The 17,689-nt window shown below is 38.5% G+C and overlaps 1 protein-coding gene and 1 long non-coding RNA gene across 2 annotated transcripts; both read right to left on the bottom strand.

The window, feature by feature from the left end:
• Nucleotides 1–2,293: 2,293 nt before the first annotated feature.
• On the bottom strand, nt 2,294–5,151 carry LOC141822650 (uncharacterized). The gene is made up of 6 exons (XR_012601343.1): nt 4,677–5,151; nt 4,265–4,327; nt 4,050–4,153; nt 3,505–3,561; nt 2,576–3,130; nt 2,294–2,484 (listed from the first exon to the last, which is right to left on the bottom strand). It is a non-coding gene; the product is annotated as an uncharacterized LOC141822650 (long non-coding RNA).
• A 9,333-nt stretch (nt 5,152–14,484) lies between these two features.
• On the bottom strand, nt 14,485–17,432 carry LOC141825346 (uncharacterized). The gene is made up of 2 exons (XM_074712731.1): nt 16,453–17,432; nt 14,485–14,740 (listed from the first exon to the last, which is right to left on the bottom strand). The coding sequence occupies exons 1-2, from the start codon at nt 17,211–17,213 to the stop codon at nt 14,725–14,727; spliced, it is 777 nt and encodes a 258-aa protein (XP_074568832.1). The 5' UTR covers nt 17,214–17,432; the 3' UTR covers nt 14,485–14,724.
• Between the last annotated feature and the right edge of the window lie 257 nt (nt 17,433–17,689).

Here is a 17,689-nt window from a genome sequence, read left to right as displayed (position 1 = left end):
TGCCGTCCGTTGTCACAGAACTCTCCCTGCAGAAGAGACAGCTCAAAAGCCCGCCTTGGAACTCTCACCATCCATTTGAATTTCCCTCCATAACCTGTCCTGTATATCTGCACACTCAAAAGCAGCATTAAAAACATTCCAGCACAAGGACATAGTATAAGGATGGATAAAACATTAAAGTCCAGGTCACGAGCAAAGCTACCAAAGCTTTCTCGGACCAAACAGGAGACCGGGCCACCAAGGCCCTCCTCCTGGAATCAAGAGACCGAGCCACCAAGGCCCTCCTCTTGAGGAATCAGGAGACCGAGCCACCAAGGCCCTCCTCCTGAGATCGAGCTACCAAAGCTCACGGTCCCGAGCCGAGCTACCAAAGCTCTCCCGGACCATCCGGCCATTCGCACCAAGCTCCCGGCCACTCAGGTTCTGAGCCACCAAGGCTCCCTGAAGATCGAGCTACCAAAGCTCACGGTCCCGAGCCGAGCTACCAAAGCTCTCCCGGACCATCCGGCCATTCGCACCAAGCTCCCGGCCACTCAGGTTCTGAGCCACCAAGGCTCCCTGAAATCGAGCTACCAAAGCTCACGGTCCCGAGCCGAGCTACCAAAGCTCTCCCGGACCATCCGGCCATTCGCACCAAGCTCCCGGCCACTAAGGCTCCCTGAAGATCGAGCTACAATCCGGTCCTGAGCCACCAAGGCTCCTCGGACCTGTCTCGGCCATAGCACTAAGCTCCCGGCCAATCCGACCTGAGCCACCAAGGCTCCTCCTGGACCATCTCGGAGACAAGCTACAAAAGCTTCCTCCATTCTCACCCGAGCACCAAGCTCCACGGTCCTGAGTCACCAAGACTCCTCCTGGACCACTCCGGAGACGAGCTACCAAAGCTCTCTCCAAGGTAAGCTTCTCCCGGCTTCTCCCCCGAGCCACCAAGGCTTCTCCTGGCCAAGGGCAATACCTTCTCCCGGCTTCACCTCTCCTGATCAGACCCAATCACTTCGTCCAGGCTAACATTAGTGTTCTCCCGGCCAGGACTTCTCAAGCCTATACTTATCCGGTCAGATAATCACTTTCCTCCGGCAAGATCTTAGCATCTCTCGGGCACGATCTCACTTCAGCACTCTCCTCTCAGAAGTCAGGCTATTGTCATTCTCCCGGACAAACTTCTCTCGGCTTTACTTCTCGGCCAAACGTCTCTCGACGAAGTTAATCTCCTTGCCGGGCAAGATCTTACTTCTCCCGTGCAAAAACTTATTTCTCCGGTCAAGTTCCCGGGCAATATGATAGTTTATGCCGTTAGTGGTATGTAGGTTGTTGTAGAATTCAGCGAGACGATCAACATTGATCGTCCACTCACAATACACAACAGATGATAGCTGATAATGTTCTATAAGCTGATAAATAGAAAAGCAATGATCATGGATAAATTGGCTATCTACTGCCCGTGGAGGAATCAACTGAAAGGTGGATCTAGCAAATTGATCTTGGAGGGCAACGTTAGGAAACCTAGCGTCAGTAGGAGGCTGAGGTCTAGATGATGGTCGGGTAGGAGGTGGTGGAGACTGTGAGGAGCCCTCACCAGAGGGATTTCCTTTGGACTTCTTCCTATGGTGGTAACAAAACAGAGACATAGGCAGGTCAAACCAACAAACACAAACCAACCAAAAACCCAACATACGGGTAGGGATACAGGGCCAAGGAGCACAACCAACACAATGTAAACAAGACATAACCATAGCATGATTAGCATAATCAATCAATCTATGAGATCAAAAAGCACTACAAGAAAATTGCCATATACCCACGGTAAAAAATCATAGGTAAAAACATGAAAACCGTGGGTATAGACCTCAAAAACCTATACCCACGGACGTCTATGGCCGTCGTATTTAATATGCCTTTACTTACGGTTTTTTTACCGTGGGTATAACTTATAGTGACGGTATCCATTACCGTCACAAAATGCCATGAATTATACCTACGATTTTGTTATCGTGGGTGTAACATATAGTGACGGTATCCATTACCGTCAGAAAATGCCTCGAATTATACCTACAGATTTTTCATTCCGTCACTATAGGTTTTAGTGACAGAACTAAAAATCGTCACAAATAATGACTAGATAATTACCCATAGCCTTTTTTCCGTGGGTATAGCATATAGCCACATGATATTTTTTCTGTGGGTATAGATTATAACCACCAATTTTATTATAAAAAATTAAAATTTAAAATTCAATTTATATATTTAAATTTATATAAGAATAACAATCACTTTAAAAAAGACTCCAATTATATTAAAAATAAATCATATCCTAAAGTTACAAGTATCAATATTACAAACGAAATCATGAAAATCTAAAAAAAGTACATAACATGTTATGCCCCAAGTACATATATATGGTGCATACAAAATACAATGCCAAAATATGATAGACATAAATCACCAACAATCAACAAAATGAGCACCTTCACTTCTAGTTATCACCTGTAAATTAAATTATAATGAAGCATTAATATAAGTGAATGTATTTAACAAAATTAACTTTAATCTTAATGAAAATAATCAAATTAAATACCTACTATCTTCATAATCTTCATGAACTTTGAGATCCTGAATTGTTTTGATCATTTGGCTTACTTGAAGCATCAGGAACCTATAAAAAAGTATGCAAATTTTGAACAAAGATAACAATATAAGGAATTCGTCATAATTAGTGCTAAAACTAATTAAACTAATAGCCAAAACTAATACAGTGTTATTTAGACAAGTTAATTTTATATTGCATGTAGAACAAGTTTTTCAAACAAAATATAAAAGAAATTTATCTGATGTTAGCATACCTGTTTAGCTGCAAGTTGTAGGATGTTTAGTCTTTCAAAAAATAAAATCAAAATATTATATAATCAACCATAATCTATGATGTAGAATGAAAAAGTTGATAGGTTGATAGAATGGAGAACTTGCAAGCTGCAACCACAATAAACATACATGTTGTATAGTCACTTGATTTCTTATATAGAAAAAGGAAACTATAATTATAAGGGAAGATGGTGAGAATACTCTTAAGTTAAATCAAGAATGTACCTTGATTTAAGAATGTACCCTCCTCAGCAACAAGCCGTAGTGGACCCTAACCAAACAAAATAGTTGTCAATAATAGGAGCAAAATAACATTATCCAAAAACCATATTCTCAAGATTAAGTATGGATTCCAAGACATAACAGTTAATACAAACTATCTTGCCTTTACAATCTCAAATTCATTCATACTATAGCTACTCATTGACAACATGCTATTTCAGGTTAAGCTCCAAGTTTAAACCAATCATGATTGCAAGGAAGCCTTAATTACAACAAAAGCCAATCATGTAAGTAAACATCTACGATCCTTCAAAGTTAACATGCCTATGTTCTACGATTGAGCAGTTTGCATATATATGGAACTCCGGCACTGTCAAACTTGATCTGATGCGATAGAAGCATGAAAGGGAAAGATTTACTAACCAGTGAGCGTGCTTTCACTTGAAGCATACAAGTTTCCTTCCTGCTAAAACGTTCCTGCTGTGGCAATAGTAAGTTTATTTTTCAATGCAAAGGCATAAATGAAGATGATAACTTATGACAAAAATATGAATCCGCATAATCCTTGCAGAACCATAGAACCACATGATGTGTGCCAAGTGAATTTAAACTTGCTGCGTGACAAAAAGATTGATTTCTTTCCTAACCAACTTGAGCTTTTGGAATAAGTGTTAATCGATCAACCTTAGTAAGGTATCATACAACTTTGTTTCAAAGCAAGAGGTATTGGGTTCAAGTTTTGCTTGTGAGATGATGAATTTCATATGTCGGATTTGAATCAGTCAAAATGAAACATACCCAGCCACAGTGAAGGGGGATTGTTAATTATATAAATATAAAGATTGATCTCTTTGTTAACCACTTGAGCTTTTATAAATGATTAATCAATCAAATATAACAAAACTAAACTTATTACTTATGCAAATACATGTTAAACTGGCATGTTTGATTGAAAGGAAAATGCTTACATTAGTAAACACTTATGCCGTGGTTTTTTCTTCTTTTTGTCTTTCTTTCTGGAGGGAGGTTGAATAACTACTTTGATGGCAGCATCAAAAACTGTCTTGACATTCTGCACAAAGGGGGGGAAAAAGTTAAGGTCATAATGATTGTGAAAATAAACTAAGAACAAGAATGAAAAATCTATAAATCAGAAACTGAAGAAAAGGTGAAGATCAGAAACCGAATGTATTCTTCTGTTCTTTTGGTTGGATCGCTCATCCAATCTCTAGAATCCATCGAAGTGCTACAAGATAAATGTGAATTAGTCTTAATAATATATCCTTTTACACCAATTAATCTTACTAATTTTGTTAAATCAAGCTAAACCCAACAATGATCATGAAGCTCAGACAACACCTCAAATTAAACAACAAATGAATCCAGATCCTAGTAAACATAAATATTCTAATTTCTAAACCTACTATACATACAGATCAATAAGAAATAGCTATATATTAACAAAATTACTCTAACTCATACAGATCAATAAGAAATAGCTACAATCATGCATTACCAGTTTAAAGAATTTCAGATACGTCCACAATACCAGACACTTGAAAAGAACAAAATAGTTTAGTAATTTTTGAACAAACCAGAGAGCAGCGGCGAAAGCGAAGGACAGCGGCGAAAGCGGAGGGCAGAGGCGCGAACGGCAGTAGTGAAAGCGAAGGGCAGCGGCACGAACGGCAGTAGTGAAAGCGCAGGGCAGCGGCGCGAACGGCAGTGGCGAAAGCGAAGGGCAGCGGCGTGAACAACAGTGGCGAAAGCGAAGGGCAGCGTCGTGGAGAGCGGCGAACACCGAACGGGAGTGGAGAGCGGCAGGCGAACACCGAACGGGAGTGGAGAGCGGTGAACGGCGAATGAGGGTTTAGAGAATCGGGTGAATAGGCGAAGAGGAGCGGTAGCGGCGAACACCGAAGGTAGTGGAGAGCGGCGAACGGCGAATGATGGTTTTCGGGTTAGAGAATAGCGAAGAGGAGCGGTAGCGGCGAACACCGAAGGGAGTGGAGAGCGGCGAACGGCGAATGAGGGTTTAGAATCGGGTTAGAGAATAGCGAAGAGGAGCGGTAGCGGCGAAGAGGAGCGGTAGAATAGGGTTTAGATTAAGGAAATAGGGTATAAAGAAAATAAGATTTATCATTATAAATAATTTTATATAATATTTTAATTAAAAATATAATCTTTTTTAATAGATATCGTTAAATATTATTTATAATGATATTTTAAATTATATATCATTAAAAAAATATCATTTTCTAATAGTGATAGTAATAATTAAAATAAATTGATAAAATAGAGTCAAAGATATAAAAGGGATAACTTAGCAAAAAAATTACACGCTAATGGAAGGGGAGACGGCAAAGTGAGATCGGATGTGTTTTAAAGCTTTTTCTGAGAAGTCGAACTTCAACGGACCATAATTTTTGACTCGGGAATCAGAATGAGACGAAATCGGATGCGTTTCGAAGCTCTTTCAGAGACCTTTATTTGGTACATGGTATAACCCGTACTGGCCCACTTTTAGACCCATCCGACATCATTTAGTACTCCGTCCGCACCTCCAAAGTTAGTTTTTACTATTTATAGTAATTTTCTATTTTTTTTATTTTTTTGATTTTTTTGACTTTGTCAAATTAGGGTTTTAGTTTATGGCCTATTTATAGTGACAATAAATGGCACTTAATATTTTATTTAAAAATTTAAATATACCAATAATTAAAATAGGTTGCACTTAATATTTTTATATTATGATTTGATTTTTTATTAATACAATTTATCATCATAAATAATTTAATATGCTACTTTAATATTTAAAATAATTTATTTTGATAAATATTATTAAAAATTATTTATAATAACAATGAAACTTATAGCGACAGTAAATTATAAGTATAGGTATATACTACTTATACCCATAGTAAAAAAAATTTATAGTGACAGTAAAATATAAGTGTAGGTATAAATATCCAATAGCCACAGTATTGAAATCTATCCCTATAACTTATAGTGACAGTGTCATATATCCGTGGCTATATGTTACCTTTACCTACAGTTTATATATACGTAGCTAAAACTTATAGTGACAGTAAAATATAAGTGTAGGTATAGATATCCAATAGCCACAGTCTCTATAACCTATAGTGACGGTGACATATATCTGTGGCTATATGTTATCTTTACCTACAGTTTATATAAGCATAGCTAAAACTTATAGTGACAGTAAAATATAAGTGTAGGTATAGATATCCAATAGCCACGGTATTAATATCTGTCCCTATAACTTATAGTGACGGTGTCATATATCTGTGGCTATATGTTATCTTTACCTACAGTTTGTATATGCGTAGCTAAAGTTTACCGTGGGTATATGGCAATTTTCTTGTAGTTTGGGACGAATTTTTTTTCAAAATTCGTCCTAGATTTCGTCGCAGATGGGTTATTTTTTTGTAGTGGTTAGACTTATAGGGTAAGACTTAGAAAAGCTTAGTAGATCAGACAGACTACAGTTAAAGCTTAGGTTGTTTGCTTGTTTATTATATGCAAGTCTTGCAAGAACCTAGAGCTGAAAACAAAACTAAGGAAGTAGACAGAAGCAAACAGACGCACACAAATTAAGCCTGGAGGGAACCAAAGTCGACTTGGGGTGAATTGAGTCGAACCGACTTTGGACACTCGGATCTAGTTCCAAGCACCCGGACAATCCAGGTGTCCAAATTTAGTTCCAAGCGCCCAAACCAGGATAAATCTCGACGAAGATAAAGACCAGAGGTTGTAGATCAGATTAGATCGAGCCAAGGCACTTGGAAAGGGATCCGGGCACCCAAAAGGATCTTTATAAGGAACATCGAGTAGCACTTTCAGGATAACGACTTCTACATCATTACTCCTCCCAGTGCTTGAAAAGAAAGCAACAAGATGCTGCTCGTGCTACTGGGAAAGTTTTAATAAGGGTGTGTTATGCTCAGAACTTTCGGATCAGCTCACAAGAGTTTGTTTGTGTTAACTTACAAGTTGTTTGTACTTCATCTTATATCCTTGTTCTTGTATTGAACTGTAAAATGGATTTCTCTGTCTCTGAAAAAGTTTAAGGAGAGCACTATTAGGCAGACCTCTCGTACATAGGGCTTAGAGTACCAATCCTAGAAAGTTGGGAAACAAGTAAATCACGTGTGTCCTTTGTTCTTTCTATTTTATATTCTATTGCCATTAACGCTCTTGATAGAAAGAAAGAATGAACAAAATCGAAAAACATGATTGAGATTCACCCCCCTCCCCTCTCTTGCACACAATGGTCCTACATAAGTGACTAAGATTAACTAAGTAGTTTTGATGTGTTATGACAAAAGGTTTGATTACATGAATATTTTACTAATCAAGTTTATTAACTGTGGGATAGGTGATAAGTTATTGCAAATGTAGTGGATGAATGAAGTCCAAGTAAACCAAAGTTGATCATATTATTTGTAATCAGAGAAGTGCAATAGGTGTTAGCAGAGGAAAAGTTCGAGTAGATCAAGAGTGACTAGATACTTAATGGATGGAGAAGCCTAAATAAGTCAAAAATGATCAAATTCTTAACAATCAGAAGTCTCAATAGGGCAAGAATGACCAAATACCAACAAATGAGGAAGATCTAAAGTAAAGTGTAGGACCGATGGGCGTGCTAGAGGGGGGATGAACAATGCTCGTCGTTCGTTCTTTCTTACTAATAGAGACTAGCAGCGGAATTAGATAAAGCGACAGGGACATGCGAATTGTACTTGATTCTTAACTCCTAGGGTTAGTACGTTCAAGGTCTATGCATGGGAAGATGTCTATCCACTAATAGTCTCCTTTTTAGAACTTTTTCAGAGACGGAGAAACCTGTCTTATAGTCCAATAATACTTATAATGAAATACAAAATGTAAGACTAAAAAAAAAAAACCAAACAATTGTGTAGAGGCCGATCCGGAAGTCTTGAGGGTAACACACCCTTCTTGGAGCTTCCTTGATCACACGAGCTTAGCTCCATTTGCATTCAACAGCACTGTAAGATGAAGAGTATGGAGAATTATGATTGTGCTAGTGCTCCACATTGAGGCTCCTTATATAGACGCTTCCGGCGCCTGGATTCTTATCCTAGCATCCGGACTGATCATATCCTGATTCGGTTTTGTCAATCTATCGGGGTCGATTCTTTCTTATCTAAGTGCTTGGATCATCCAAGGGTGTCTGGATTGTCCAAACGCTTAGAGTAACATCTGGACGCTCAGATCCATTCAACTCGGATTTGGCCCGAGTTGACACTGGACTTAGTTCGACTGCTTCGGTTTGCTCCTCTTATATGCTTCTTCAGTCTTGCTTTCAGCTTTTGGTTCCTATAAGATTAACATGCAAATAAATAAATAATCTAAGTCTATCTGTAGTCCGTCTGACCTACTAGGTTTATCTAAGTCTTACCCTGTAGGTCTAACCTACTAGATTTACCCATACCTAACTTCCAGTTAGGACTAGTCACTTCCATAGGTAGACTTTCCACCTTCTAAACATCCGGTCACCCTTGACCTATTTGAACTTTTCTTTGTTTAACCTCTAATTAGAACTAATCACTTCCATAGGTAGACTTCTCATCAACCAAACATCCGGTCACCCTTAACCTGCTTGGATTTTTCCTTACCTAACCTCCAATTATGACTTCTTGCCCAACTTCACTCATCAGGACTTCTCCTAGCCTTCAACTAGGACTTCTTCTGTCTAGCCTTCAACTAGGACTTTTTCTGCCTAGCCTCCAACTAGGACTTTCCTTTCCCAGTCAACTTGATTAGGACTTTCTTGTCTGGTCCAACTAACTAGGGTTTCTCACTAGTCTTCTGGTCAAACTGACCTAACTAGACTTCACTCACATCCAAACATCAAGTTCTGTTTGGATTAATCCTTGATCAAATTGACCAGACCTAGGTACATTGTCAAACATCAAAACTTTATAGACAGACTAGTGCTCCTTGCATCAATATAAAATTCTTAGCAGACGAAAATTTTTTGAAGATAGACTAGTAAACAAGCTAAACAGAGCCCAATTTTATACTGTTCAAGCTTATTTGATAAGGTACTCAAACTAAGCAAAGTCAAGTCTAAAATGAATCATATCATTGAAATTAGTTTGTTTGTTTTTATGACCTTAAGCTTTATTGAAACTTGACTTAAGCTTGGTTTATTTAATTATTATCAAACTCTCAATTTGATCTTGTTTGATTATTTGAAACTTGTATATTTTTATGCTTTAATTGGTTAGTGAGTTTTATATTACAAGTTTGTTTATTCATTTTGAGAACTTCTTTGTCTATTTATAAGTTTAATAAGAACTTTATTGATAGACATAGCTCATAAACTTTGTGTTGGGTTGCAAGGGTGCAAACATAGTCCCACATCTAAAACACATGGGAAAGATCATGGGTTTAAAAGGATGGAAAGTATCTCCATTGGAATGAGGCCTTTTGGGGAAAGCCCAAGAGCAAAGCCATGAGGGCTTAGGCCCAAAGTCGGACAATATCATGCCATTGTGGAGATACAGACATCCTTTAGACCCTACAATTGGTATCAGAGCGAGGCCGCTCTTCACCGGACTAACCGCCGGATGAGCCATGATCCAGATCTAACCATGTGGGGACCCTCGGGAAAAAAAGGAAGTAGGGGAGGCTCGGACCATGAGGGACATGGCAGCCGGATCATGAGGACATGGCAGCCGGACCATGAGAAATGGTAGGGGAGCTTCCAAGTGGTCCTTTGTTTGAGGGGGGGATTGTTGGGTTGCAAGGGTGCAAACATAGTCCCACATCTAAAACACATGGGAAAGATCATGAGTTTAAAAGGATGAAAAGTATCTCCATTGGAATAAGACCTTTTGGGAAGAGCCCAAGAGCAAAGTCATGAGGGCTTAGGCCCAAAGTGGACAATATCATGCCATTGTGGAGATACAGACATCCTTTAGACCCTACACTTTGTTCATGGACATTGTTAGAAAATTATTCATGAATAATTCACTTAATAAGATGAACACATATGTATTCAAGCTTGTTCATTTAATTTAATAAGTTGTTCAAACTTATTCATTTAATTGATGTATATATTGAATGAATGTAAACAAACTCTTATTAAGCTAAACATTAAACTTACTCATGAGCATTTGGTTCATTTGTATCCCTATTTAAAGGTGAGACTTCTGGTAGACAAAGAAATCCTAGAGGTTAAACTTCTAGTAGATGAAGAATTCCCAAAGGTGAGACTCTTTGAAGATGAGGAAGACATGGAGTTGAGGCCTTTTGGGTAGGTAAACTCTTAGTGAGTTATCAAAGTCTATGTGTGACTTGTATTTTAGGTTTCAAGTAAACTTTAACTAAGGCATGGACTCAATCAAGAAATGAGTGTTTGTGAGTTAGAGTTGATGACCCAATTGATTAAGGGTAAAGATTAGTTGATTGATTAAGGGTAGCGTTGCATGCAAAGCAAATAGTGTAGACCTTACCTTTCAATATCAAGGGTGTGGTTCCCTTGGGTTCTCTTGTTGGATTGTGTTAGTGTGGTAGTAGAGGGGGTGGTGAATATCATTTCCTCCGATGTTAGTGTTCTATAAGAAAAAATGCAGTGAAAATAACAAGGAAACAACATATAAAGCATACTAGAATACACAGGTAGTTTAATGTAGTTCAATGGCTCGTAGACTTCTAGTCCATGACTTATGATCTGCTAGGTGGATTACTCTCGAGAAGCTCTATCTTTTCTCCTTCTCAATAGCACCAAAGGTAGAAAAATCTCTTAAAATTTAACAAATGTGATTTATAATATAGAGACAAAGAAGGTTTCCAATAGAGCTCAAAAGAATGATAGAGTGAGCATTGTTTGCATTTGATGTATTTTATAGCCACTCGAACTCCTTTTATAACCTTCTCCTCAAATCCTACCATTTTGTTGATGTTATAACCATCAATTGAGTGTTTTCAACCATTGATCCATAATATTTAATCTAAATCCTAACATTGAGCCTTCTATCTTTGATGAGTTTGAATTGATCATTGTAGCATCAGTCGATTAAATCTACCATTAACAAATTGATCAATATTGAGTCGATTATTTTAGTCAACTAGAAAACCCTCTATTTGTAGCCAAATGAACCTCAATTGATTGGGTCAGTCGACTAGCAAGCCTTCTATTCGCTTGCTAAATAGTCTTAATCATTAGTCAACTGCTCCACTCCATAATACCTCAAGAAAAATAACTTATGGTATTTCACCACTAGTCAAGTCTTCAATTACTAGTCTAGTCAAATTATAAATTCCAAACATAGGGTATTCAATGTTTTAGCAAGTAGTCAACTAATCCACAATCATTAGTCTATTGGTCAAGCCATAAATTCAGTAAACTTGGGGTATGATTTTCTCATCCAATAGTCGATTGGGTCTCATACACCAATTGATTGGCTCCCCTAACTTTCACCACATCTAAAGTCAAGTCTGTTGATGCAATTAACCCTAAGTCATGGTTGAATATCAACTGGTCAAGGTTGACCATGGTCTAAGATTTTAATGTTTGAGCAATATGTTAAGTGGTTGTAGATGTAGTGTTGAAGTCCTAGAGATACTTGGTTGATAGGAAGTCCTGACAACTAAGATTAGGCACGTGTAAGGAAGTCTAAGTAGGTCAAAGATGACTAGATACTTGATAAGTATGGAAGTCTTAGAAGAATGAACTCTAGATAAACATAAAGGTTTTAGAGGAGTGAACTTTAGGTAAGTGTGGAAGTTTTAAACGAGTGAACTCTAAGTAGGTGTGGAAGTCTTAGAGGAGTCAACGTTGGGCAGGTGGAAATCTTGATAGTGAGGTTGGACAAGTGAAAATCCTAGTAGTGAGGTTGGGTCATAAGAAATCCTAGTAGTGAGGTTGGATAAGTTGAAATCCTCATGATGAGGCTAGGCAATAGGTAAAGTTCTAGAGACGAGGAGTCTCTTGGCATGAGAAATCCTAGTAATTTGAGACACTTTGCAATGGTAAATTTTTGACTGATAAAGGTTAATATGTGGCTGAATTGGTTGAATGATATGTTTGAAAAATATATGTGTTTGACTGATAAGTTATCTAGATTAGTTAGTAAAATGCAAGACTCTTAACTTGGTGATTTCAAATTTGAATCTTCAAGTGTGAAAATTATATATATATATATATATATATATATATTTATATATAAAAACTTAGAGTTCTAGTTGACTAAGATAGTTATTCGACTAAAAGTGATATTATAGTCTACTAAAGACTTAGTCAACAGAAGATTCAATCTAAAATTTTATCTTGTCTTGTCAATTAAAGTGATGAGTGAAAGTCAATCAATGGAAGAACAAGTCCAAATCAGACGTAGTGATCTATGTGGCTAATTCTAGTCAACTAAGGCAATTATTCGACTAAAAAAGTACATATAGTTAACTAGGCCAAGTAGAAAGCTTATATGAGATGATATCATGGAGATTTTACCACCAATGCTTGTATTAATTTTAGGAACAATGTTGTTGCATTCCATGACCTATTTAAGAGGGATAAGAAGTAAACAAGTTCATTTTAATTTCTAATTTACAATTTTTAATTCATATTTTTATATTATTTTGCATGTATTTTTTATTTTTCTTTCTTGTATTTGTTATATAAATATAGAATTGTAAAAAGTTTCTCTACTTTTGTCCAAAAAGGAGAAAAGAAAATGGTGTTATTAGGGTTGACCCAGTAAAAGGTCATAGGTCATAGAGTAGGAATTGGAGATTCTGACACACATAAAATATGTGATAATTTTGTTGTCTCTATTTTTTTTTACTATTTTTTATATTCTACTTGCAAACTAACAAAGTGTAGAGACAAACAATCTAATGAATATCAAAATTGAGACATGCCTACTCACCCCTTCTAGTCGCACTATACGATTCTATAATTGGTATCAAAGAAGGTGATTGTGAAGAGGCTTAACTGCCCTTTCAAGCATAGCACTAGAGGGAGAAGAAAGGAGAATCCACCAGAGCTGATGGAGTTCAGAGACAGATTCATCTACGACACTCAATTCCCATCACAATTCGAATTGGGTCACTTCAAAAATTGAAAAAAGAAAATGAAGATCTTTCTCCAAATAGACTTGGAAAATTGGTTAGCATTGATGGAGGCATCTGATGCTCCAAAAGATGAACATGGGGGACTTCAAGCACACAAAAAGGTAATAAGAATCTTAGCTAATATTTTACCAAAAAATATTTTATGTCAAGTAGGTGAGTACAAGGAAACCCATGAACTATGGACAAACTTGATCGAACTCTACAAAATTCCTTCACCAACATAGAAGAAAGATCCCAAGGAGAAGTGCCCATTGATTCAAGAGAAGGAGAATTCGGTGTTGGTGTAATCAACCTCTGGTCTCAAGCTGATTCATATTGAGTTTCGATGTTTGAGCAATCTAGTAGTTGGTTGAGTGATAGTCAAGTATGTCAAAATTAATCGGATACTTAATGATGGGGAAGTTCAATTGGGAATTGGCAAGAGGAAAGTCCAAGTGAGTTATGGTTAATCGGACACTTAGTAGTCGAGTCGCAACAGGGAGTTGACATGAGATGAAAAGTCCAAGTGAGTCATGATTGATCGGACACTTGGCATGTGAAGAAAAGTCCAAGTGAATCATGGAAGATTGAACACTTAACATGAAAAGTGAAGCCCAAATGAGTCATAAAGGATCGAATATTTGATATGAGAAGCGAAGTTTAAATGGATTATGAAGAACCGACCACTTGGGAATAAGAGAAGTCCTAACAAGTCATGGTTGATCAAATGTTAGGTATGATATGAAAAGTCCAAATAGATTAAGGAAGATCAGATGTTTGGCAATGACAACGTCCCGACATATCAAAGTTGACTGGATGTTGGGTAATGCAAAGCCTCGATAAGTCAAGGTTGGTCGAATGTTGAACAAAAAAAGTTCTGATAGGTTGAAATTAATCGAATACTAGACAAAAACTATAGTTCAAATCTCAAATAGGATGAATATTCTAGATGTCAACTTCTGAGTGTGCATAAGTTATATTCTAGATTTACTTGGTAGGCTAACTAAGAAAAAGACCATCTTATCTTGGATTAGTTGAGCAAAGCCCAAACACCTAAATTGCAAAAAAAGAGTGAAAAATTATTTCCATCTAAAGAAATGATGAGGACAAAAAATTTATAGCTTTTCCCTAAAAAATAACACAAGACAATAATCCTATTTTGTTTTCCTTGTGGGAGCAGTTCTTTCTTCCCCGCATGCTTTCACATGAGAATGAACCTTTTTATTTATGCTTTTTCTCCTTGTAGATGCAAAAGCTCGGCTTGGAAAACTAAAAGCCAAAAGTTTCACTAACCACAAATTCAATGAATCTAATACGAGTATCAATGTATTTTACATGTAGAAAAAAGATCATTTGTATAAATACAAGCTCTTCGGAAAATAAATTGAGGCGAGATCACTGTGACTTTAAGAACTTGAAGCTGAACTCGGCTCAGCAGTCCTCTGCCAGTGCTTATAAATGGAAGAAAAAAAAACAGGAGTCTGCTATACAGCAACAGCAAAGCAATCCGTCTGCTTCAAACTTTAAGGTATGAATCTTTCAGTGCAGATTAATCCTGAAATTGTGGAACACAAAGAAGAATAGTAAATCTTTCCACAATATGAAGTATGATTGGTAGTAGACCATTGATTATGTGAGTCTAGAATCATTCTTTTCAACGAAGAATTACAGTTAATAGTGTATAAAATGTTATGTTGCCATTAAGAAGTTGCTGTCAACAAATTGCATGTTGAAAATTTTGGCTCAAGCTTTCTTGTGCTACCTGAACTAGAGTTAATCATGAGCACATTCTAGATTATTTGATTTATTAAGAATATTTTTGAAGAATGTACCTGCCTCCTTGAAAAAAAAAAGATGTATCATTTTTTTATCAAAAGAAATGTACATGCCTTTCTAGCTAACAAAAGAAAAGAACAGACTACACGTATGTGGCTAAACCAAAGCTACTCATGTAACTTCTCGCATTTCTCATATCTACTATAGCAGACAGATTATATATTTCAATCCAACTAATAGAAGATCTTTTTTTTAATCAAGGCAGCATGTCAATTATAGAGACACAATTCTGTTTATTCTTGGCACAATAAAAAGGAATAGATATAAAATTCCAAGAAGAATGTAGCTCTTAGTTGAAATAAACTTATTTCAAGGATAGCTAAAATGTAAGGAATGAAGATTCAAGAAACAAGAAGCCCCAGGGCTCAAAAACATATTGATCACACCATCTCATCCATGCTTATGTACAAAGTTGCCTCCCAATTGAAGAGAAAATTCACTAGTCAGAGAAAAACTTACACTTCATAATCAGATTAGGCGACTATTTCGGAGCAGATAAATTTGACAGATTAAATGTATGATATCAGTATCATATTCAAGATATACTAGCTCGTTAGATTTGAAGACCAAAAAATGGACCTAAGCAAGGTTTTGTAGTATCTCAAGTCAGCATGAAAAAGAATTCAGAAAGGAACAATATCAACCGGTGTTGAAACTAACCGCTAACTTGGTATGACTGATAATTTAATAGAAAATCTGCCTTGATGTTTATTATGCTAATTGCAATAAGACATGTCTACACTCCACACACCTAACAGATAAAAGGTAGAGCTGGAATTGCTAAGAACCATAGACAAGATAAGAATTATCACTGATTTCACTACAAGTCTCACAAACAATTCCATTACAACAGCATGATCAAACAATTACATTCATACTAGGAATTCAAAGGCAGATTCAGCTTAGGTCTATATCACACGGGTAGATAGATTCAAAACCAAACCTGACCAAACAGATATAATTTTTTCTACAAGTATGCGCAATAGCCTTAGGCTAGAAAATATTTTGTATGCACACAAGTTTCTATCATCTTAGAAACATAATACGTCCTATCTTCAAACTCAAATTTATGATGTTGTCGGTTCCATGTGCAATGTTCTCAGCCTCAATTTCTCATGCTATGAACAAATTCTCATTTAAACAAAAACTATAATTCACTTTCTTTGAATATCATGCAATTTGCTGCAAACAGAATCACACAAGCTCTAACGGTGACCAGGTAGATATGCTCTAAGCTTGACATGTCAATCATTAGGACTGGTTAAAGCCAACTCAATGCAAGAAAAGAAACTGGAATTTGATACTAGCTCAACATTGTAGCAAGATGTTTGGAAAGCTCAACATTAAAGAGAAGGGATCATGAATTTAGTGCAAACAATGGCGAATAGTAAGAAGAAGGAATAGTAATTTGAAAAAGGTTACAGAGCATACCATCTGAACAAGGAGAAGCGGCAAAGGGGGAGCACCGCACCGTTCAAGCCTTGCTTTAAGCTCACCGGTCCGCACCCCACCCGGATCGGCACCTTCCCGGTGCGAATACCGCCCACCTTGAGCCCCATCCTCGTCCTCAGACTCACCCCGAGCCTCACCTCCTTGCTTTTGTACCCCTCTCTGATCCTTCCCCCGGCAACCTCGTCCACCGCCACAGCCTTGGCCGCCGCCTCGAAGCGCGCCACCGTCCGATTCCTCCTCCCCTGCTCGAACCCCGCAACCGCTGCCACCCCGACGTCGACGTCCCCGTCTTCGTCCGCCACCGTCACCCGCGCCTCCCCGTCGCAGTACTCGATCACAATCTTCCGATTAGGGTTCACGAAGAGGATCCCCACGGTGGTGGCCGCGTCCAGGAAGGTCCCGTCGGACTGGTCGGCGACTCGGAGGCGAGTGGCGTTGAGCGATTGGAGGCGGAAGGAGGGAAGCCGCGGCTGGAACCAGAGATAGGCGAGCCCGGCGGCGACCGCGACGAGCGCGGCCGCGAGGAGGGCCGCCAAAGAGACCCAGCAACAAAGGCGGCAGCAGCAGGAGCGCCGCGAGCGGTGACGGCGAGGCAGCGGCTTCCCAGGCTGGCGGAAAGACGGGGGCAGCGGCCGCCGCCGGGGAGGCGGCTTCGGAGCGGCCGATGGTGGCGCCGTCGGGTCGCGGTAGCCGGGCGGCCTCTGCAGCTCCGGCTTCAAGGTAGGCTTCGATTCCGCCATGAAATCAACCCTATCAACTTAACAATTACCAATATTTCTTCAACCAGTGAGCTTCATGCTCGTAATAAGAGAGGAGAAGAGACAATTTCCGAGAATACAACTCGACGACGGCGAATAAACTCGTCGGAAAAGGGACGGTGTCGGCGGCGGTGACCAGGCAAGCGGAAGAAGGAAGAAGAATGGTGGCGGTGGATGGAGGAGGAGGAGGAGGAGGAGAGCGAGGCGTCGTGCAGCGTAGCCCTGCGATAGGTAGTGACGTGGCGAGAGGTGATAGGGTAGGCTTGGGTCAGTTATCGTGTCCTTGTAGTAGTTAGTTAGTAATTAGCAACTTAATCTCCGCGGTCGGGCGTTGCGATGGTAAAGTAATGTGGTGTCGGCTGGATTTAATTGGATGGTTAGTACAATGATTAGCGTTAAACGAGATAAAATGATGAATGAAATAATTAATTAGATTGAATAATACTTGTTTAGTAAGA

The sequence above is a fragment of the Curcuma longa genome, chromosome 3 (assembly GCF_044706935.1).
Source record: "Curcuma longa cultivar G26 ecotype Majalengka, Jawa Barat chromosome 3, ITB_CL_G26_1.1, whole genome shotgun sequence".
Classification (NCBI taxonomy): domain Eukaryota; kingdom Viridiplantae; phylum Streptophyta; class Magnoliopsida; order Zingiberales; family Zingiberaceae; genus Curcuma; species Curcuma longa.
This window is presented reverse-complemented; position numbering and strand designations above follow the sequence as displayed.